General features: G+C 29.1%; 1 protein-coding gene across 4 annotated transcripts; it reads right to left on the reverse strand.

The window, feature by feature from the left end:
• Positions 1-1,786: 1,786 nt before the first annotated feature.
• LOC107450949 (CUE domain-containing protein 1) lies at positions 1,787-24,178 on the reverse strand. Of its 4 annotated transcripts, none has more exons than XM_016066893.4 (8): positions 23,862-24,178; positions 20,826-21,481; positions 18,631-18,826; positions 18,509-18,556; positions 17,315-17,446; positions 16,450-16,516; positions 8,594-8,714; positions 1,787-2,851 (listed from the first exon to the last, which is right to left on the reverse strand). In XM_016066893.4, the coding sequence occupies exons 2-8, from the start codon at positions 21,441-21,443 to the stop codon at positions 2,789-2,791; spliced, it is 1,245 nt and encodes a 414-aa protein (XP_015922379.1). In that variant the 5' UTR covers positions 21,444-21,481; positions 23,862-24,178; the 3' UTR covers positions 1,787-2,788. The 4 variants fall into 4 exon arrangements, with proteins under 4 accessions (XP_015922379.1, XP_015922380.1, XP_071033669.1 ...); XM_016066894.4 differs by having other exon boundaries at positions 20,826-21,501; positions 23,862-24,064; XM_071177568.2 differs by lacking the exon at positions 23,862-24,178 and adding an exon at positions 23,749-23,767.
• Between the last annotated feature and the right edge of the window lie 623 nt (positions 24,179-24,801).

Genomic DNA, 24,801 nt, shown 5'->3' on the forward strand with positions numbered 1-24,801 from the left:
CAGTGCACTTGCCATCAGGCTAACGTAAATGCGGAATAGTTCTATTAAAAATTTCTCCCAATGCTTGATCTAAGAATTCCCATTTCTTCTGAATCGGGTTCAAAATTACAAGATTGTGGAGTTCAACATTGGCTGTCGTAAACTCAAAATTGGGTTGCCCAACGACAGTTAAAAAATAAAATAATGTTTATTATCATTCTTAACTGCAATCTGGATGAAGGTATTTGCTAAACTTTTCAAAAGACTTTGATCTATTATCATTGCTTTCCAATTAACACTTGCTGCTTTTCTAATTTCATTAGACAACCTTATTTCCACAAAAACCTAGGGTTCCATTGAAAGGTCTTTGGGTTTTAAGAATTAGCCTTTGTTCAAGAAGATATACTAATGCAAAAACCCAAAAAGAAAATGGAACAGAAATATCATTTCTTTAAGGTTACAGTATTGATGCAGGTGGAAAACCACATATTATAAAAAATTTTATTATAACTATGTATAACAGAAATAGTTGGCTGTGTACTCTGAGAAGATGCCACGAAGGAAGTTGTTTTTAGATTGTTGAACAATCAATTTCGAGATCCGTAATTCATTTTGAAATATATTGTACAGCAATAGCTGTCAAAAATCTGATCACCTAAGAAGTGTATATTTCGGTGATAATCAGTTTTCTGATTAATATGGCCAATTCATTACCATTTTAAACATTTGTTTTGCTTGATAATATTAATAATTTCGATTTGTTTTCTGATCATTGTTTCCTGGTTTTGATCATTTTTTATGCAGCATAAGCATCCTTTCATACCTCTTTATGTTGTTTTAAGTCTTTAAGTAAATCTGCTAGAAAGTCCAAGTGTCTTCCCAATACGTAACTTTACACCATGCATATTTCTGCAGATTCAGTATTAATTCCTTTCATTTCTTATAATTAATAAACATTTTTTCATACTTCATGTTGCATTGAGTCTTAATGTAGATCTACTAATAAGAGTATAAGTTGCTGCTCCATAAGTTAACCAGGTACTTTTTGACAGATTCAATTTTATAGATTGCAGAGGTATTGGCTTGTACGCTATGAGTTTCGGGAGTTGAATTCATATTGATTTGCAATTTACTAAACATAGTTGCCAGTAGGTTGCATTACTTATATATTATATCATTAAAATATAAAAATTATTTAACAGATACTATTTCAGAAATTGCAACAGAAATAGTTAACTTTTTTTAATTTAATTATTTTATTGGAATTAGGAGAGCATTTATTCTAGTGGGAAATTATTTAAGGATTCATACTGTGTTTTCAGGAAAAGTTACATAATTTTTTGAAGTTCAGGAAAGGTTTTAATGAGGAAAAACTTTAAAAGCAGGTAGTATAAAATTTTTACTTACATTTTAGCAAGCTAAATATGAAGGAAATATAACCTAAAGCATAAAAATACTGTATGAAATCAAGCAGGTTTGTTTTTCTTTCATTTCAGTGTATGAGGACCACTGGAATAAAATTTATTATGTTAATTTGAATTAGATGCTCCTCTTTATAATATTACTTTACACTAAGTTCACAACAGAAAAATATATTTGTCTATTTAAAAAAAATGAAAGCAACACTGCGATTATGAAATACATTTTAAATTTAAGAAAAAAGAAGTGTCGAATTAATTAGAAAATGCCTTACCTCAGAATCAAATTCTAGACAGTAATGAGAAGTCAATTTGCCATAAAATTATTTGTCTCTGTGCTAAAATAGGGTCGAATCATGAATTTTAAAAGAACTACACACACAGTCAAATTATAAGTCACTGAGATTCATTTATTGACAATAAGATTAATATTAAATTACAATAAATACTTATATTATCATTTCAAAATAAGTAAAATAGCTGTCAGAATGAAATAACACTAAACGTTATTCCAAACACAAAAATATGTACAGTATAATTAATATTGATTAAAAAAGACTAGCATTCATTCATATTTGTAAAATACAAAAACCAGTTCATAAGATAAATGTAAAGATAAATTCATATATATAAAAACAATTAAAATAAACTTTTTTGGAGTTATTCCTTAATATATGAAAAAAGAAATGCATAAATGATTTAAAATAAAAATAAAAATCTTATTATGAGAGATTATGAATATAAATATAGGAGTTAACACAATGAATGCTGCTGCAGTTCTGTGCAAGTGCGTGATGTAGCTAAGACACAATGGATTTTGTAGATTGTTGTTTCTGCTAACTCTCGCATCTTTCACAATTTCAAAAAACTGTTTATAAGTCAGAATATTATTCAGCAGTTCATGTGTTGCAAAACATTTTAAAACATCAGAAATCTTCACACAGTGCATAATAACAACCACTATACAACATCAGTTAATTTAACAACAATGCTTGCACATACTCTAAAACAAGTTTTAAAATTGATTTTGGTTACCCTGCATTAAATTTTTTCAAAAAACAAGGTTAAGAATTCTTCAACAGATAAAGTTGATGAAGTATGTTGAACAAATTTAAATTTCTAAATAAGTTGTATAAACAATTGAAATAAAATAATGCAAAAATATCACCTAATAAAATGGATATTTCGCATACCTTGGCACAGTCAAGTATTTACATAGACATTCAAACAAAAATTAAAACAATATGGCAGCAAAGCCTTTCAGCATTTGCTCAGTTGTACTAAAAAAATAAACAGAATAAACAAACATGAATTGCCTAAACTTGGCTTTTCAATAAGTAATCAGAATTTAAAATATGCCTTTTCATTTCATGCTGCAAGGAATTATCATTTCAACTGTGGTCTGATTTATGGTGATTCTTCATTGTTGAAGATCTCTCACCAAGATCTCCATGCTGAAATAAATTATAAATCATTAAATTCTTTAAGAAATAATTTCAGATATTATAAGATTATAAGCAATTGTTCATATATAGCTTCATTAATTAAAAATAATAAAACTTTTTACATCCTTTTCCTAAAGGGTAAATACTATTTCATATTTCCTTACACTGCTTACATTTACACCAAATAATGTACAGTGGAACCATTTACACCAAATAGTGTACAGTGGAACCATGTACACCAAATAATGTACAGTGGAACCATTTACACTAAATAATATATATCCAGAAAATTGTAAACTATAAGTGAAATATCCTATGAAAAAAGAAGGGGGGAAAACACCTAACAAGAGAGCAAGCCTCATAATGAGCAAATTACAGCAATCATAGGATATTTTTTAGAACTGTATACATATATTAGGCTACTTTAAAAAAAAGACAAATGGCAAACTATATATATATATATATATATATAATTTGCTTTAACAAAGAGTAATTAAAGGCATATTTTACAGCAAAAGAACAATAAAATATACTATAATTAATTTAAGAATTACTTAATCTAGAATAAAAGTTTCAACAGTTTTTAGTATAAAATTATTGCTGGTGCACTAATCAACTAATAGTTTACGATTAATAAATAGAAAATTGTTATAAAGAAAAAGAAAATGAAGGAAATAAAAATGAAAATATGACCACCGAAGCCGACGTCTTCAGGGGGTACCGGCCTCATATTTTCATTTTTATTTCCTTCATTTTCTTTTTCTTTATTGCTACTTTTTTCTGAAATTTCTGCTGCTTTTTAGCGCGTTTTTTTCAAAGAAGTTTTTTCTATTTAGAATTAAAAATATTTGTGTTTTCTTTTAGAATAAAAAATTGTTATAGCACTGTTGTATTAAAAAATAACCACAATCAATTATTTAATATTATGTCCTATTCAAATTTCTCTCTAATCTATTATATATAATTCTCTTATGTGGCTCCCAAATTTTGGCTGTATTTCTTTTCCGCCGGTGGCAACGTTTGCTTTGCTTTGAAAACACCAAAGCATTCTGCCTTTTAATGATGTGTTTCTGATCTAATATATATAATTCTCTTACGTGGCTCCCAAATTTTGGCTGAAGTACTTTGTACAACTAAATAACATTCTTTTCACAACAGTTAAATATTTACTTTATTTTCTTCATTCATAGAGAAAACAGTCGGCAAAGAATTCTGTTAGGTTAAAAAACATTTCGCTAAAAAATAACGAATTCCAAAAGAAACAAAATAAACAACTTAAAAAATAAAAATGCTGTTGCCAGCCATAGAACTTTTTGAAAGTTAACTTAGCAACATAAATCAGAATGACATAGAAGCGCAACTAGACCAAAATTATGATACCTGAGCGCTTGACGTAACAAATCCTTCAATTCTAAAAGTGTTGTATCGCCAAATGCCCAAATTAACAATTGTGTTCTTAAAGAAATTCTATAAAAAGTTTTAAATAAACAATCTACTTCTACAACTGCTTCGTGAAGAACTTGGCTCATTGATTAAAAATATTGTTTTAATTTTACAGTACTAACTTTACTTCTACTTTCATTATTGCTATGACCCTCTTTCATTGCATTTTACAACTTCATGCTAAATTTGAGGACTTTAAGTTGTTTTGTGGTTGAATACTGACATTTAGAAATGTGTGCACGAAAAAAATAATATTTAGAGGTTAAGAGTTGCCTCAGAAAAATTTGAATTGTTGGCATTGAACTAAACGATGCAAACAATCGTTTTTGTGAAAAATTGAATTGTATTGTTGACATCAAAACTAAAAATATTGTGTTTCAACTTAACAATATTACCTTAATTTATACTTTAGAATTGCCTCGGAGAAATTTGAATTGTTAGCAATGACTTAAATAAAAAGTTTTATTTTAACTGACAAATACTATATTATAATTTTAACTTTTTCTATGACTACACTCAATTTCTTACTTTTCTTTGTTTTTTATACATTTTATATTTTTGTGATAAAATAAAAAACTTATAGTTGTTCTGCTTCTGACCACTGATGAAAACACAAAATGATGGGCTTCATCAACAATCAAAAATATATACATTTATTTTACAAATTCCATATTATTAAGGTGGCGCCCTTCAGAGAATTAAAAATACAAAATTATCTTCATCAAAGCCGATGCTTTACATCCGGCCTTCAGAGGCAGACTACTATTTCATATTGTTTTACAACACATAGCTTTAGCCCTCTGGTGGGGAAGACTTTAAAACATAACTTACAACAGTTACTTTTCTCAACAACTGAAATTTAGAATAGTGTGATTAAGAAAAATATGTGAACTGTTTGCAATTTCAAATTAATATTGAAATGTACAGGTTTAGAATTTTCTACAGTGAGAAGTTTTCGGAACTTCAGTATTCAAAAAAGTATACAAGAACTAGACGTTAAGAACGTCTCCAATGAGCGAGCAAAGCGAGCATTGGATTGCGAAGCAATCCGAAATGTACTGCGAAAGCAGTTCCGGGGGTTGGTGAGCGCCAGCAAGCAGGGGATGAAGCCTCCTAGTTAGTTCATATTCTCTTATACCAATATTCAATAAAAAAATTTAATAGAGTTAAAGCCTTCCTTGGAAAAACAGTGAATATTCTGTCTACCATTTTCATACAAAGGTCAATAATTTGATGTCAATCATAGTATATAATTAGTACATAATAAGTATATAATAAGTGTATAAGTATGATAATGTTTTATGTCAGTTGAATTTAATTGTGAAAATTAAATAATTGTGAAAATACAAAATTCTACTCTACAAGATTCATTAACTGCATTTTGCTGAAATAGTTATTAATCATATGATCCTTAAATTCCTCAGCACAAAAATTTTTAAATGAGTTTCTTTTTTATGAAATGATAATTTTTGAAACAAAGAATCCGTTGGGTTAGGTTATATGCCTGAACTATTTATGCAATTACTAGATGATACCTAAGTTTTGAATTTTGTAAGTTTCACTAGTATAATTAATTAAGGTGTTAGGCCGAATATTTAAAGTTCCGCATTTGTATTTGTAGTAAATGTGTTGTTCTGAAAGCACACAAACACATGAATACTAGCACAAAATGCTTAAAATCAGGACAAATAATAACAAAATATTTTTCATCAGAAAAATCAGGAATATCAGGACAACATGAACTCTGAAAGAGATTATAAATGTTTCACATTAATCTGGGGTAGCATTAAAAACAGTGGTTTAATTAATTTATCTCTCTCAAACTTTTGCTATCAAATGATTTTTGTCATATGAACTACTTTGTTTTGAAAGCAGAAAGCACTCTAAATAACATTGTGCTTAGAGATTTGAAAACAGGACTTTTTGTACTGATGTATCACTCATTGTAACTAAAAAGTTATTGTACTGCAGAGGGATAGTGACAGTAGAAAAAAAGGATAGACTATATATGATAAGAAGGTATAATAAAATTTTACATATTTTAAGTGTTTATAAATTAAACTTCACATTTAAATCTTCTTTTTATATAGATATAATAAGAAGATTAGATGTAAGATAAAGAAACAATTTAAATAAACAGAAGGATCAAATTTAATCTTAATGCAAAAAGACCTTATATTAAACTAGGTTATTATTTTAATACACAATATAAAAGAAATGGTTCCTCAGATTGAATTAAGCATGTAGTTAGATGTTTATAAAGCCAATGGGTTAAGAACATGTGCAAACTTAACTAGATTTTTCTTCCACGTGGCCAATAGGGCCATTCACGCTGCTGAATTTTTTGTAGGAAAATATATTTCACTAATTAGGTGCTTATTCTCATGACAAATATAGAAAAAATGAACGTTTTTAGTGCAGTGTAATGGTTGCGAAGATTTTTGTACATATGTCAATAAGGGTCCTGATTACCCTGAAATAAATGTCATGCTTATTCGAGTACTAAATTAGATATCTTGCACAGAATTTTGAAACAGAAAAATAAAATCTAGAAGACTAATTAAAAAGAGATAAACACTTTTCTTTCTCAACCTTAGGCTGAGGGCTAGCTGTTTTTGCTTTCCTCGGTGAAATAGATATCCCACAATTACAAATTGATAATTTGTTAGCTACAAATCGTTTGCGGTCGCCCCCTTTTACATGGTGGACGCTAGAGGAAGGGGGGTTTCAACTGCGAGAGGACCACTCGTCTGGTCAGCAGATGGGGGAGATAAGAAGTGATAGATTTAAATGACCCCGTCCGAGGAGTCTGTCGAGGCACACGTAGGCACAAGCCATTTTACATGCAGAAAGGTAGACCCCCTGGCCGGCTGTGGTCAATGGCACGTGGCATCCATGTCTAATTGGTTGATATCCATGTCTAATGAGGGAGGGCTTTCCTTCAACTTTGCGAGGTTGCTCTCTCCGTTAGAGATGTTTCTCAGATCGTCGATACTTATATTCTTCTTTATTTCAGTGGAGAGCATCAGTGATTGTATGATAAATGAGTGAAGGAATATTAAAATAAAGTCAAATTAATTCACTCTTCACATGATATGAAAAAGATATTCAATCATTATCATATGCAACTTTTTCTATCGTTATATAAATCATTTTAATGATTTTTTTACAGTGCTCTGTTTTAATTCTGAATCCTTTCTTTTCTTTGATGGAAAAAAAACTACTTTTGGACATTACAGAAGCTTAAAAAACCTTTCAAAAGTAAATAGTTTTCAATCAAAACTCTGAAATTGAATTGATTATTGGTTTGGTAATGCTGTAGAAATCAAATTCAGAACTTCCAGAACATTTATTTTTAATGGATGTATTCGAAAATTGAAGCTTGCTGGAAAAAAGTCCACATACAAATTTTACAATTTAAGCTCCCATACTTTCTTCAACCATACTTAATTTCCCCTACTTTGCCCATCTCATCACCCTTCGGATTTTGACAAAAGGGGGGATTCTCTTCTCACAGACAATAAGATAGAATAGAAAGAATGTCAGAAAAGTTCAAAACAGCCAATAAACATGGCTCTTTCTTTATTTATTTTAATAAAAAAGGTCAAAGAAAAAGATAACTAAAAAAAATTTGTGCAAGTTTTGTAGTGGAAAAATGATTTTGATCTATAAAAAAACATATAGAGCTGAAATTTCTCAAAAAGTGTAAACATAAAACAATCCAAGACAATTTAACATTATTTATACAGACAATTTTTACAGACCAGCTGAAAATTACAAAAGATACAAGATAACATATGAAAGGAACTATGTAAAACCAGGGTACCACTGTGTTTATAAATACAAAAGTGCAATTTAAGGGTCATGAGTGCTACTTAAATGAATTAATTGCTCAAAAGTGCAATTTAATTCATTTAAGTGGGTAAAATATTGAAAATTCACCCCTCTTCTTACTCAAAAAATGGCCTAAAAAATCAAATTATTACTTGGCAATAAGCTAAATAATTTATTTTTATGAATTAATCTCAATCAAAAAATATTTTAACATAGCATTACTAAAGAAATGGCCCCATAAAAAAATTAAGCTATTACCTTGAATATCCAAACAATTTAATTTTTTGGGATCTTTATTAGAGTTTTATTGCAGACTTCTAAAAAAGAAACATACAAATTTTTTGCTTTAAACTAAAAATAAGCAACAGATAAAAAAATTATATAAAATAAAGAAAAACCACTATTGAACTATATATTTGATAGAATCATAGAAAATGTATAACACTAGCCGCCTGCAGCGACCTTAAATCTTACATGGCTGTTCCAGGAATCCTTCTTATTCCAATCAGTATCTGAATCATCTTCTGACAACTCAGAGTACTCATCTTCATGAAGAAGCAAATTGTCTCGTGATGGATTGCTACCTTCTCCCAGCCTGGTACGAATTAAAGAAAATTTTCCATTTGAACAGAAAAGAGCTACATTGCAATCATTAAAGCTAAATTATTTTGTGAATTCAGTATAAAACTGAAATTTAGTTTAAACTTTAATAAAAGTGAGAATTAGGAATGAAAATATTTATCTAATTTAGAAAAGCTAATAAAAATTATTATACCTTGTGAAGCGCTAATGAATTTTAAAAATATAGAGAAGACATAGTTTAATAAATTTAGCATGTCACAACTGAAGAAATTTTGAAAAGAGATAATGGTTGATTCAAACTGAATGGTTTTTCTAGTTTGCTAAGCTTTTTTGCTAACCATACAAGACTCTTATATGCTTAAAAAAATAAAATGACAACAGTGAAGTGGAGTAAATTAAAAGTAATACAATCTGATATAAGGTGAGAAATGAGTGTCATTTGTTATAAATAGAAGCTCTATTAAATGGATTATATTGTAGCAGTTAGCTTCACGTCTTGCTCGTCTCATGTTAGAAAATTTAAAAATAATCCATATTTCGTCCTCTTAAGAGGGAAATAGTCCTAAGGACACAAAAAGAGCCTTTTCTAGAAAATATTTTCCTAAATAAATTTTATTTTTATTTTTGTGGATAAAGTTAGTTTTAAAATTAAAAAGGTAAAGTGGCTCACAAAAATAATATATAGATATATATAAAAATCAATTACATTGCAAGTGAAATAATATCTATAATAATGTAATTATTGAAAAAAAATAATGCATATGCATAATAACTTACAGTGAAACTTCTCCTAAAGGTCACCTCTACTTAAGGGCCACCTCTATTAAGGGCCAATATTTCGAGGAACGAAAATTTTCCCCATAGACGTAATGTTAATTTTCCTCCCATTAGAGGGCCACATTTTTCTGGCTACCTCCAATAAAGGCCATTTTTTTTTAAAAAACAATTTCTCAAAAAAGCCATTTTTTTACATTTTTCTTCTCATAAAGGCCATAAATCTAAACATTCCTTAACTAAAAGATAAGAGTTCAGGAATTCCAATATAAAAATTTTTTTTTCGAGGAACGAAAATTTCCCCCATAGACGTAATGTTAATTTTCCTCCCATTAGAGGGCCACATTTTTCTGGCTACCTCCAATAAAGGCCATTTTTTTTAAAAAACAATTTCTCAAAAAAGTCATTTTTTTACATTTTTCTTCTCATAAAGGCCATAAATCTAAACATTCCTTAACTAAAAGATAAGAGCTCAGGAATTCCAAACGCCTGCACTTTCAAGAAGGAAGGGGGGGGGGAGGATTTAACACAATGAAGACTCAGAAGCTTTTCCATAAGTGAGAAAACAGGTGTTCATCACACTCTGTTTGACCTTTCAACTTCTTTTATGCTGAAAAATTTTGAGCATTGGGGGAGGAACTTGACCTTTTGTTGTGGGTGCACAAAGGATAACAGGTTTAAGCCTTTGTACTCTTTTGATAGTAAGAAACTAGAGTCCTCATTTACTATAAGTGTGAAGGCATATTGAAGCACAGTTTTTTACACTGGAAATTTTATGCTCTGGCACAAGTAAAATTAAAAATCATGGCACCTAAACCAAGTAAAATATTACATTCGGATTTGAGTGACAAAATCAAAGTTCTTAATTATCATGATCAAGGAACATCTGCAAGAAAATTGGCTTCACAGTTTACTTGCAGCAAGAATCAAATAAACAATGTTGTTAAAAACAAAGAGAGCTTACTGAAAGAATATGAAGATTTTAAAAATCGTGGGATAAAGAGAAAGAGAAATGAAAAGTTCTGTGATATAAATGAAGCTGTAATTCAGTGGTTCAGATGTGCTAGGACTAAAAACGTCCCACTAAGTGGTACTTTAGTGAAAGAAAAAGCCATTCAGATTGCAGAATCACTTGGTGTAGAAAACTTTTGTGCAAGCAACGGATGGTTAAATAAGTTTTGTAATAGAAACAAAATTGTTTTTAAAACATTATGCGGTGAATCAGCTAATGTTGATAAAGATTTGTGTCAAGACTGGAAATCAAAGCTTCCAATCATTCTGGCAGGCTATGAAGATCGTGATGTTTATAACTTAGATGAGACAGGACTTTCTTTCCGTGCCTTACCTACCAAAAGTTCAGTTGAGAAAGCAGAAGAGGCCAAAGGAGGAAAACAAGCCAAACAGAGGCTCACTGTGTGTTTTTGTGCTAATGTTGCTGGTGAAAAGGAAAAGCCCATCGTCATTTGGCACTCCAAGAAACCTCGTTGTTTTAAAGGTAAAGATTTATCACAAATGGGAGTAAAATATCATCATAATAAGAAGGCATGGATGACCATGGAAATATTTAAAGATTGGTTGATTAGTTTTGACAATAAAATTACAAATCAAGACAGAAAAGTGATTCTTTTTTTGGATAATGCACCATGTCACTCGTTTTACGAAAATTTGAAAAGTGTAAAGCGTCAATTCTTGCCTCCAAATACTATGTCTGAAATTCAACCTCTAGATACGCTGCTTTAAATTAGAATCAGTGGCGTAGTGAGGGGTGGGCAAGGGGGGTCATCATGCCCCGGGCGCTACTCGCAAAGGGGCGCCAAATGGTCCGCAAAACAAAAAATTGTAGGATAATTTTTATTATAATTGATATCTGGAAAATATATTTTAAATTTAGTGCCAGTGTAATATAATAAATGCTAATTCGTAAATAAAAAGGAACATTAATAGTCTAAATAAAAGTGTAATAATATATTCATAATGGATATGGCACGTCTTTTCTACTGGCAGGACTGACTCGACCTGTGTCTGTCTGCACTTCCTTATAGCATCTACGCTGTGTGGTCACATAAATTATCTCCTCCTTTCTTGATTTGTCTGATGAAATAATATGTCATAAACGTTTGTTATTTTAAAACGATAACAACAACACTCTTATTTACTTATATGTACAGTCACTGAAAAAAATATCCCGAAAATAACAACTGAAGGATCGTCTATTTTTTAATATAGATACTTCTCAGGCACAGAACAAATACAGCGTTTTGTCGTTTCTAGGAAAGGACACAAACGCCGTATTTGTTGTGTGCCTGATAATTATCTGTATTAAAAAATAAATAATTCTCTAATTGTTACTTTCCGGATACTTTTTTCTGTGGCTGTACGTATCCGTGCAACTTGCGACAGGTTGCGGGAGTCCGCAACAAATTCGAGAAATACTCGAAATATTAACGTTTAAGTTATTTTGTGTGTGTATTTTTCAGTTTTGCGCCCTTGTCATCGCGCTCTGCTTAGAATAAAAATGAAATGTTATGAAATATTAAATGTTATAAGTTTAATGTTAGCATAAATTATAGTGTATATTTCACTGTGTTCACCTTTCAAGTTCAAGGCATTCCTGGTAAGTAATAAAACAAATAATGAGGCCTTGCTGATAAACTAGCACTTCAAGATGGTACAAATGTAGGAAACCTATTATCTTTACTTAGACTTAGCTCAGTTTGATCCGCTACTAGCAAATCATCTTAAACATGCCACAGAAAATCCAAAAACTGTCTCATATTTGTCAACACAGATTCAAAATGAATTCATTCATCTTCTGGCATCTACAGTTCGAAATCAACTAATAAATGATATCAAAAGAAATAAATATTATAGACTTTTGTTTGATTCAACTCCTGATATCTCTCATCGAGAACAAATGTCCCAAGTCGTTAGGTTTGTAGATGTTGATTTTAACAATAAAAAAGTTTCCATCCACTATTCTTCGACTGAGCCAACGAACTTCAGGGAAATAAGGGACATCAAAAAATTTTTCGTCCAAATCTTGTAAAAACTGCCTGAACTGTCGGTGATTTAGTCCTCTGCTCCTTATAAAATTTACATTTTTAATTATAGGTAGCATGACATGGTCCATTTTTAAATGCTTGGATGCCAATGATTCCTGATGAATTATACAGGGAAATCCCACAAAATTTTCTGATGTTTTCTGTTTTAATTTAGTTACAACGCCCGAATGATTGCCAGCCATGGCAGTAGCGCCATCCGTAGTTGTGCTGTTAAGTATATTCCAGTCGAAGATTCCGCTTGCTGCTAAGAAATGTCGTTACTGTCTACCTCTCTCGCTTGTCTAGGCACGCGCTGCCCTTGAAATTACTTGTAAATGTAGTGTGCACATTTTAAAACTTCCGTAGAGGAATCGAGTGAAGTCTAAAAGCTCTAAAAAACACGATTCTCCTTTCTGTGACATATCGCGATCGCGGGCCGTATATTTGACATGACTGGGCTAGAGAATATAGTAGAAGTATTTGAAAAATTAGCAGAGGACACTACCACTACAAGTGACACTAGCAGTGAAGCTACAATTCTGTTGCAAAATGTACTAACTTTTAGTTTCATAACTTCAGTTCATTTCTGGTATGAAATCTAAAGGAGGAATGATCGTGTGCAGCTAAGATTACAAGATCCTAGACTGAATTTTAGAGAAGCGTTCCATGATCTTGAATCATTAACGACTGAACTAGCCGAAATTCGAGACAAGCTCTGTGAAGAGGTAATCGAAAAAGCGAAGTTTCTTTGTGAAAAATGGGATAATGATACAACAATGCGTGTAAGAAGACGACGCAAAATACCCGAAGAATTGGCTCGAGATGTTGGTCTTTCAGCAGAAAGTGAAATTTCTCGCGTTAGGAAAAGCGTTCTTGATCGTCTCCAACAAGAAATATGTACACGATAAAGTGATCTTAATTTCAAATTTGGATTTCTACTAGACTTTGAAAATTTATTAAACGAGGATAATGTTGATAACGACCTTGAAAAAAATTGCAAACATTTGAGTGAATTTTATAATACAGATTTCAATGGAATAGAACTCTTTATCGAAATATGTGACTGCAAAATGTTACTCCGCAGTAGAAAAGAAATTGAACCCAAAACTCCATTAGAATTTCTTACTTTTATAATCTAGTGTGGAGAAGATGTTTTTCCAAACCTGAGAGTGGCACTTCAAATACTCCTGACTATCACAGTATCAATTGTTAGCTGCAAACGTTCATTCAGCAAATTAAAATTAATTTTGACATATCTACGACCAACGATGGGACAAGATCGCCTAAGTGACCTAGCATTTTTAAGTGTGGAAGGAGAAAAATTTGAAATGATCACCTTTGATGATATTATTAATAAATTTGCTTCATCAAAAGTAAGGAAAATTTATACATAGTATTTAGTTTTATAAATGTATTATAATCATACTATTGTTAAAAATACGTATCTCCTTAGAGATAATAAATATTTACTTTTTATTGTTTTAAAACTGCGTGTTTTTAAAATATTTCTTTATAAATATATAAAATAAATAATAGGTATCTTTTGAACTAATTCTAGATGATTAAATACATATTTATTGATTTGCGAGTATATTTTATGTATAATATTATATGGTTTTCGAGTAGGGGGGGGGCGCTAAAAAGGTATTGTGCCCCGGGCGCGAGTTAAGCTCACTACGCCACTGATTAGAATACCGACGTTTTGTTTTGCGAAGACTCTTTTCTCTTATAGATTGCGATAAAAATTCATCACAAATCATTCAATCTATAACAGTATTAGATGCCATTCGGTGGATTAGACACGCCTGGGAAAATGTAAAAGGACAGACAATTGTAAATTGCTTTAAAAAATGTGAGCCACTATATAGAGGCCACTATCGATGCAGCTGATTTAGAAAATGAAGTGGTTGAACTTTCAAAAGCTGCTGCAATTCAATATGACCCAAATTCAGATAAATATGAAAATGGGCTAGAATGTTACGATGATTTATCGGAAGATTGGGAGAAAAGATTTATAGATGATTTAGATACAGGTAAAACATTAATATTTATTGTTCTAAGTTTTAAAAAAATACAATAATTTTTTTAAACTTATTTGTTCAATTTTTTCAGGAGTTCAGTCTGATTCAGATAATGAGAATGAGTCCCCCGTGCCATATTTATCAAACCAAGAAACGCTAATAGAAGTAAATAAACTGATATCCCAATCCAAGTCATTAATAAATGATGCGAATTTAACTAATTTGTTTTATAGAGTTAAGGAATCATTAGAAACTAAAATTGTTTGCGAAAAAATTGTAAAAAGTTAACAAACTTCAATTGAAAAATTTTTTAAACATGTATAAAAACTTAAAATGTTAATAAACAGTTTTTTTCTACATAAATTTTGATTTCCTCATTTTATTTCTTGGTCACCCCCATTTAAGGGCCATCCCCCATAAGGGCCAATTTTCAATGGAGCGACAGGTGGCCCTTACCAAGAGGTTTCACTGGTATTATGATAGACTTATTTTAATCGAACCTCATGAATTAATCAACTGCTATGAGCAATTTTCCCTGATAATATAAAGCAGAACAATCAGGGATGCAGCTGAAAATTCTTACCAGAATTCTTAAAAACCAACTAAAATTGTCCATGGTTTCAAGATAACCCAAATTTTATTATTTGAAACTCATGAATAAATCAACTGCTAAGAACAATTTATTAATGACAATCATGTAACTAGAGAATCTGGAATTTTTAGACTATAAAAAGGAGCTTGAATATACTTTGTAGCATTAAAACTAAATAAAACAACCTATGATTAATATTTACATCTCAGAATTATTTTCACAAATCTGATAGTAATTTAATAATTAATATTTATAGACTAGAGTAAATAAATTAAAATTATCAATTATAATTTTAAACTTTAATGAAAATATGAAATCATTTGTTTTTTAATAATCTCAGTTAGCTAAATACACCAGTCTTTTTTTTTTTTTAATTTTTTTATAACTGTTACTAAATTTTCCATACTTCATTTTGATACAATTTTGCTATCAAACAATAGCCTTTCAATATCATAATATGATGCTTATCTATCCATTTTAGATTACACAAAAATTCCTCTGAATGCAATAGTAAGTGAATTCTGAATTCAACTGTTGCACAGTGGGACAAAATCAGAAAAATGCGGCCAAAATTAGAAACTTAACTTCAATGTTCTAAAAATTGATCACCTATAGGTTTTTTGGGTAGCTGATTTCTTCAAACATGAAGTCAAAATTTCAAAAAAACAAAATGGCGGATCCAAAATGGCGGATGATTATTGAAAAAATTGCAAATAAATAAAAATTATTTACTAGTAGCTTTTGAGATCTTTGATTACAAATTAACAATTTGATTCAAGAATTTTAAACAATTTGATTCAAGACAATTAGACTGTACTGCACATCCATTTGCTGATTGCAATACTTTTTCGGCAGTTGCAACAGTAGATTATTGAATCCGAAATAATTATTTTTATCTTTATAGCAGAATATCATGATTTTAGTAGGGGTGAAGCTAGACTATTTTCACTGAAATGTATCCTACTTCTAAGATATTTGACTTTTTACAGCAGCAACAATTCAAAATCATATTTAAATATCAATTTTGAAAAAACACATTATTAAATTTTAAGATAAAGAGGACGAGAACAAGTTATACCAAAAAATATTTGAAAGGAAACTATGTATCAATATGCAAACAGAATAAAATTATTACTGTAACAAATTAATAAAAAGAAGCGTCTTGATAAAAGCATATTTTTTTTAGCATAACATGCATTTAAACACTAAATGAAGAGTTAAAAATATCATATGAAGTAAAAAAAAAATATATACCACAGAAAAATAATTAAAAAAATTTATTAGTATGAAACTATTATTACGAATGCAAACAAAGGATACATTGGCTTAAATGCTCGCTTTCTTCGTGAAAAAATACTAGCCAGTTGGGCAAATTTTCTTCTTGACACTATAAAAATATATATAGTTAACAAATGTCTCATTAGACACTAAAGATGAATCAAGTAAAATACTATAGCACAGTTTTGAAAAAATTATTAATGAATTTAATTGGAAAAAAAAACACAAAACAGATTTTATTACCATTAAAAAATATATATAAATAAATAAATAAAAACCTAAAGAAAGAAAGAAGACTGATTATTTAAACTAATCATCAGAAAGGGAAAAAATAAAATTAGGAAACACAGATAATTTAAAAACTATTTATTTGGAAGTAGAATAATTTAAATTTGGCTAAAATTTAAAATATTTAAATGCAACAAATGATAACAAAATACATATTTATCATAATGACTTATGTTTCTTGCCATGTACTGTTTGAATTCTAAATTTATAATCATTTAGTAGTTCAACAATATATTTATTTTTTATTTTTGAACTTCTAAACAATTTTAAACTTTCTCTTGATTGAGAGCATATTTTATCAGCACTTCACAAATAATGTTCCTCCCCAAGAGCTTGTACAAAAAAAATATTCTGCAGTAAAGGCATATTTGAATGGAAAAAGCAAAATAAAACATTTCATGTAAACAAAACATTTGCCATAAAAAAAAGGAAAGCATAATAATGAAATGCTTATCTTATTTATCACAGTATTAATTATGAAACAGAAAAAGAAATTTTTATTTATCTTATAAAGAATTATATATTTAATTAAATGCATTAATGTAAAGAAACAAAATAAATTAACAGTTACAATAACCCAAAAACAATAGTTTCTGCCTTATTAAAATAATTTACTTACTTTTCCCCATATTTTTTAATCGTTCTCTGAATGCTGCATCATTTTCATCAGGAGTTAGGACAACAGGCAAATCAGAATGACCCTCCAACTTTGGGATATTTGCTGTGGCATTTTTCTCACATTCTTTAGAAGCTGAAAACAAAATCATTAATAAAAGACTTCAGTTTCATAACAGTTTCAGTATTATTTAAAATAGTCAAATGAAATTGGTAAAAGTAGTAGTTAAATTGCTTATTATAGTTAGCTAACTTACAATTATAAAACAAAGAATAATTTCAAACTAAAACTTGAAAAATCTAGTAGGAATGAAAAAGTAAAAGAAATAAATATTCTGTTAAAATATCAGAACAAAACTTTAAAAAATCAGCATTTATACAGCAAGAGAAAAAAATGAATACATTTATGTATTTATTTAATCACACTACATCTTTTAGAGCTGTAATGGCTCAGTGGTTAAAGGCACTGAGATGTCATAACAGTTATGGATTCAATAATCAAAGGTTGCGTTGAAACCATGATTGAAAATGATTACCTTCTTTATTATACCTACTTTCTAGATTAAATAACACTAAAAAAAGTAAAATTATCTTATAAATTTTATGAAATTGATCAAGTAGCTAAGAATTTCTTGTGAATAAAGTTTTACTATTTCAAATTCAATATTGAAGATAATCATAAAGAAAAAATTGGAAAATTTAGCCAAGACTATTTTATTGCAATTACTGTTACATTACACCAATTACAAGAAACAAATATATAAACTTTGTCTAAACATCAACATTAAGTGATTATTATTAAATCTAATATATTTGTTAGTAAACAGAGTTGTACTAATTATTTTAAAACTGAAAGGACATAAATTCCAATGTAGTAAATTAACCCTAAGAACAACAGTCTTAGCTTTTTTAACATTAAAAAAAAATTTTCTTCTATGCTTTGTTCCTCATGAAAAAAAAAAAAAAATCTTATGTTATTTAACAGGATTGCACAGCAAGAAAATTTCAGTACAGCTTTGCCCAGTTTAGGTAGAAACAGAAAAGTTTAAATCATTTAAAAATTAGTACTGATTCAAGCCAAAACAATTATAATTAATGTAAACAACTTTTAGCAACATTTTCAACTGAAGAAAAGATAAAAAGGTACTAGTTATTATAAAAAAGGAACTACAAATTTATTCCAGAAGTTGTGACTTACCATTTGGCTGCCCTGCCTGAAAAGTTGGCAATTCATCAGGTCTAGAATCTGCAAAAGTTTAAATTGTCATTTAGAACATAAATAAATACACTAATTAGACAAAAATGTAGAAAAAACAATACCCTTTTCCAAAGTAGTTAAAAAATCTTGATTAGCCATTAACTCTCTAACAAATTCCTCATTTTGAAGAAAAAGAGCAACTCTCTCATCTTCTAAATACTGAGCAACTTCAGGATCTGATGATCCAATAGTGTTTCTTCTTGATTCATTTTCTTGAATACGTTTTTGAATCATGGCAGTGCTCAAGACAGTCACATACTAATCAAATGAAACATTCCAAATTTAAAACAATGTCTGTTACTCAGCAAAACAATATTAAATATCAAAATTTCATTTTGATAATTAATATTATTGTTAATTTAACAATATTAAGCATCAAAATTTAATTTCAGTCAAAAAATCTCTGAAGTCATACTGTACACTTAGAATACAGTAAAGAACTTCCATAATAGAGTCTAACGTTATCTGCTAGATAAACAAGAACAAACACATTTTAGAGAGGGGATCTTTTGATACTTATCTGGCCTAAAACTGCTAGAACTTGTTTTAAGCATTTAATTTATACCCCACATTGAAATAGTTAAACATTGTAACTATAATCCCAGACGGTGCTAACAATTGGCAAATGGAGATAGATCAGATAGACTACAGATATTAAATATACAGATGAATAAAAAATTTTAAATATACTGTCTAAGAAAACTTTTTAGTTTTTTACATTTGGAAATAAAAACATAACTCCATGAAAATACAATCTAAAATTTTGTATTGATAATTGGGATTTCTGCCAAACACCTATTTAAAAGAAAACTAAGTATTAATTATGAAAATTTAGAAAGTCATCAAAATGTGAAAATATGTTTATTCTATATTGTATTAATGATTTAACAATAGGATGTAAGTTTGCAGTTGATGTCAGCGTATGCACGAGAAATTGATAATTTAGCGAACGCTTTAAATTTACAAGGACTCGGATATGATTGGATTTTAAGAGCAATGAAATATTAAAATGAACAAAAATATGTAATAATATACTTATTTGATATCATGTAATATATATTCTTATATATTTTCTCCCACCAACAAACTATGCAAAGTTTTCCATTAATGATGACTGAACATCACTACAAAGTATTCTTAGAATGTTAAATAAATATATTGATACATAAAATATGGAGGTATATGTTGTATTAATTAAGCTTGTTTCAATTTCAGCCCAGCTTTGATGTAGAAAACCTTTTAAATTGACATGATTATAAACATGATTTGTTAAATTATTCGATTACATTTTTTGTTTGTTTTTGTGCATGATTTAATATGGATTTATACATTATGGATACAAGTTATTGTGTTACAATATTTGATCCTCCGTTACCACATTTTTGTTCTTCTGCTACATTTTTTGTCTTTCCGTTACCATAAAAAAATAACTAAAATAAATACAGAATAAAATTTTAACTGTTTCTCATTTATAAGTGAAGAAATTCTGTTTTGTACAAAAAATAATTATTACTAAAACTGATAAGTTTTAAGTGAGGTATTTGAGATGTAGTATTCTAATAATGGAAGGATATTTAAAGAGTCTCCTTATTATAGACCTGTTCATGATTACAAAATACATCTTTCTTAAATTTCTTAAAGAAAATTTCGTTACATAAAAATTAACCTACCCATTATATTGTGAGAAATTAATTCATTCAAATGACATACTGATGCAACAAAATAGAGATTTACATACTGATTTGCATACTACATTGTTGCATACTGATGCAACAAAATAGAGATTTTCAGCATTGTACAATTATGAAAAGTAAATATGATTTGGTTCATGATTTTCTGAAAATCAATAAGATAATTGCCAAAAACATGTTAATATTCAAGGAATTTTTATAAGGTTGTCCTATTTGATAAATCTTTTATCGCTCTATTTCCAATAGGTCGCAACTTGTTGAATGCTGTTATGAATTATTTGAATACAATTCCACATTAGAGTTTCTACTAATGTTACTGTTTTACGATAAATCCATTTCAATATAATTAAAATATTATTAAAAAAAGTTTTATCTTCGTTAAATTCTCATTGATCAAAATTTGGTACATTTAAAAAAAATTGAAACAAAGGCATGTAACAAACATTCATTTATTGTGCTTCAACTTTCATATAACATAAATTGTAAAATAATATGAGATAGATACCTATGAAAATTAATATAAAAATACATTATTCAATACTTAATCAAAACTAAGTACTACTTACTTTTCCCTTCCTATGAGTATGTGTTTGATCTTCCAGACGCAAGAAAGATGATGGAAGAGGTCCAACTAGCGGAGGATTCCATTTTCTTCTTTGAGGAGACTCAGTTTCTGACTTCTTCTCATTGTCTTCACTTTTTTGAGATGCCACTAGCTTGGGCACCACTAATGGAAGTTGTTGTTGATGTGGTGAAGGAGATAGCTTTTGATTGTGATACTGAGCATGCCGAATTAAAGATGGAGATGCACTCGTTTTGCGGCCTAGTTGAACGGTAGCTAGACGCCCAGGACTATGAGCATAAGGAACAGCTTGATGATAAGATGGTGGAGGTGTAGCTGGAGAATAACTAGGTGGAAGCTCGTCATTCTCGGTTGCATCTAACTCGGCTCGAAGTTTCTCATTTTCATTGTCAGTGGACATGGATAGTAGCTGATCAATAGTGGCATCTACAGCACCATTATTTGCTCTCAAAACAACTTCAATAACATCTTCATCCATTTCTGGAAACATTACTTTGAAATCTGCCATAGCTTGGTGAAATTCAAGCTGCGTAACAGGCTGTTTTTGCCTGCTGTTTTGCTTTGCGGGCTGCAGTTGAGGTTGATGACCAACAGCCGCCATTATAATGAACTTGTTTTATGTCAAACAATATAGAATATCTATAAATAAATATAATAAGCTTTAAAGAGCAAAGAAATTCTTTTTAAAAATTTCTGCTCATACATTGAAAATTTATTATTATTTAAAAACTTATAGAAAAATACAACACATCTCTTGCGTAAAAGTATGACAAATTATTTTAAGAATTTAATTATCAAATTACCAAAATTTTTTAATTTATAATCAAGTATTGCAAATAAATTTAAATACTATAAAAGAAAAACATTATAGTAAACTTTTTAAAAGGAACATAATATAGTAATTCTAAACATATTTTCTTCAGGTAAATCATTGTTAATAAACGCATATATGTTACCTTAACACATAATTTTGCTTGCTTTAAATTAAATATAGGGAAATAAAAACTAAATTCTTTATTATTCTACCTATAACATTATTCTATAAGTTTAAAACTAAATTGAAAATAGTAAAAACAAAATGCATGCTCACAAATGTGCAACTTCTTGGAGACAAAATCTGAAACAAAATATTAATCCAAAATTTTTTTCAAATGATTTAGATTGTGTGAAAAATGTTTAAAATAAAAAGTTTTTTTGGTTTTTTAATTTACTACTTATGTTTAAAGAACTTTCTGAAACATCAAAATTGATAAATTAAAAAAAACATCTATGAAAATAGTTTGATAGCAAAATGAAAATAAATAAACTCAACATTTTAAAGAAAGAAATTTACTCAACAGGCTTAAACTATTGATTGCCACTGACGAGTTAGCAAGTTGAAATTTTCAGCTTTGCCCTATGGTGATTAGTTGTTAAAAATACTAACAACATTCCTTTCTGATTTGTAATATGAATACAAAAGGAAGAGAAAGTTTGCCTCTTTTTACCACAAGAAAGAATAAAATAAGTGGCTAAGCATTTATTGAACTGTTTATAAAACAAGAAAAAATGCTTGCAATCCGATTTCTTTTTTTAAATAGCTTTATAAATTTAGCTAATTAGCAAAAATTAGCTTATCATATCTTAAAAGATGATCTCATTTTATTTTTGACCCTGATAATGCAAATTTAATAGTAAAAAGTAAGGCACACTAGCAAAGGTTTTGAACAATCTATGTTAACGGTTAAAATAAGAGTTTTTGAAGTGAGAAAAATTTACTTTGTCTCTCACTACATAAACATTTTTTTTATTTGTCTGTATATTTTATTATTATTCTTATTAAAAGATCAAAATTTCTAGTGAATCTTTAGCAAATTGAAGACTATTGTTTCTTCTGACAAATTATCAACCATATGTTAATGATTTTATTTCTAGTATCAATCAAAAAACATGTTGATTTATTCTTTAAAAAAATACAGCAACAAAGAGAGGAGTCAAAATCTAATATTCTTCACTAAGACTTTTGATAATTAGGACTGCATTGCTTTGAAAATAAATGAACAACTCTCACTTAATATAAAACTATAACTATTATAATTATAACTATTTTCATACCTAATTTAAAAATAAATTATTAACTGCATAAAACATGACTGCAAGAAAGTGGAAATAAATAGTTCTGCTTTAACAATAACTTATCCTGAAGTGATTCGGATTGTTCTACATTGTTTGTCACAGTTTTGAACACTTTCTGCTTTGGGTGATACAAAAATAAATAAAACTATTACAATCTTTAAAGACTTAAAAATGTTACAAGAACATTTATAGCTAGGAAACTATTTATTATAATAAGGTTCAGTAATTTGGGGTAAAATTTGAACATTAACCTTATTAAACTGAAATATATTTGCACTGGTTTATAAGTTTCATCATTGTTATTGTCCCTCCAGAAAATGCACCCAGTAGCGTTAAAACACATCCATTTGTTTGACTAATTGATTTGTGATATTGAAACATTATTTTATTTATTTTTTTGAATTAATATTATCACAAAGGATGCATTGTTTACATTCATAACAATTGATATATTTAACTCATTCATTGTTAAATATCATATAGACCGCAAGGAAATATTGGATGTGGCAACTCCATTAAAATAAAAAAACTAAAAATTATTACACACAACAAAGCCATATACACACGAACAAAAAACGCAACACATAATTTTGAAATTGAAGTGCTTCGGTAAAGTACGTAAGTGTAAATTTAGGTATAATAATTTGGCAAATTTTAGTACCATAATACCAAATTAAACCAATAGTTTAACTTCGGAACTAAATAAATATTTAAGATACACTGAATAAAAAGATTAATTATTATTTTAAGGGGTAATTTGTGTTGGTTAAGACAGTAATTTAAAACATTACCGGCACTAATGTTAAAAATAAAAAATTCAATACAAAATACCGTGACTATTTTATTTTGAAAAGAAATATTACACCATAATATTCAGTTTTAAAACATATAAAAACAATCTTACTCAATTCAGTAGGTAAGCGGATTTAGTTGAAATCGATCTGTCATTTTTCCCTAAACACACCAACAAAAGCAAAATAAATAAGCAGACAGAAAACTCCAATTTATCGACGATACATCGGTAAAAAATCAAAAGAGTGCAAATACTTCAAAAACAATGCTAACTCAGAAGTTATATGGTCTTAAACTGATTAATCGAGTTAAACTGATTGAACAGAAATTAACTTCTCGTTTCTGTAAATTGCAGGTACAGTTAAAAAGTTAAAGAAAATTTCAGGCTTGATTATTTGATAGCCGCACAAATTTACGCAATGCTCGAATACGCCATCTGGAGAGAAGACCGGTTCCATGCCTTTCACTCTGGACTCCATGCTCTATCCCTTCCCCTTTTCCTCCCCCTCTCTTTTCAGTTCAATAGGAATGTACATGGAGTCATGGAGCTTTAAGATGCATTTGAATGAATTACAATATTTTTCTTTTTCTTAATATTTTTCATTATTAAAAATATTTTTTGAAACTTCCATGCCGTTTTCTTTTAGAACACATGCTTAGTGCAGTGTTCAATATTTTAATCCAGGTGGAAATCAAGATCGAAATTATTGCACTTCCATCTTCTATGACTCTCCACATACTAATGCTGAAAGCATGCGAAGTGTTGCCATAGGTAGAGAGTTCTACTCTACGCCATCTGTAGCCCATTTCGGTAGCCAATAGCTGTAAGAGGGGTATAATTTTTTTTTTCACTGCGGTGCAGGAAAAATCCTGCTGTGTCATTTCAGCTTATACTCTGTTAAAATGACCTCATTAATTCAAAAATAACTCCGATATTTTCTCACCACCCATTAAGTATCTCCCATTTTTCTTTCATATTTACTATTAGTTCACTCCAATATTTATCACTTAGCGATATTTTTATATATTTTTATAGCCTATAATTCAATTTG

This window comes from Parasteatoda tepidariorum, chromosome 2, assembly GCF_982258835.1.
Source record: "Parasteatoda tepidariorum strain Cologne lab strain chromosome 2, Ptep-v5.0, whole genome shotgun sequence".
NCBI classification, from domain to species: domain Eukaryota; kingdom Metazoa; phylum Arthropoda; class Arachnida; order Araneae; family Theridiidae; genus Parasteatoda; species Parasteatoda tepidariorum.

Excerpts from the sequence above, each read along its gene's own strand:
- LOC107450949 (XM_016066893.4), bottom strand. The coding sequence starts at position 21,443 with ATGGCGGCTGTTGGTCATCAACCTCAACTGCAGCCCGCAAAGCAAAAC. Across the intron at positions 18,557-18,630 it reads TTTAACTACTTTGGAAAAGG|ATTCTAGACCTGATGAATTG; the intron begins GTATTGTTTTTT and ends AAACTTTTGCAG. Across the intron at positions 16,517-17,314 it reads ATTAAAAAATATGGGGAAAA|TGTCAAGAAGAAAATTTGCC; the intron begins GTAAGTAAATTA and ends ATATTTTTATAG.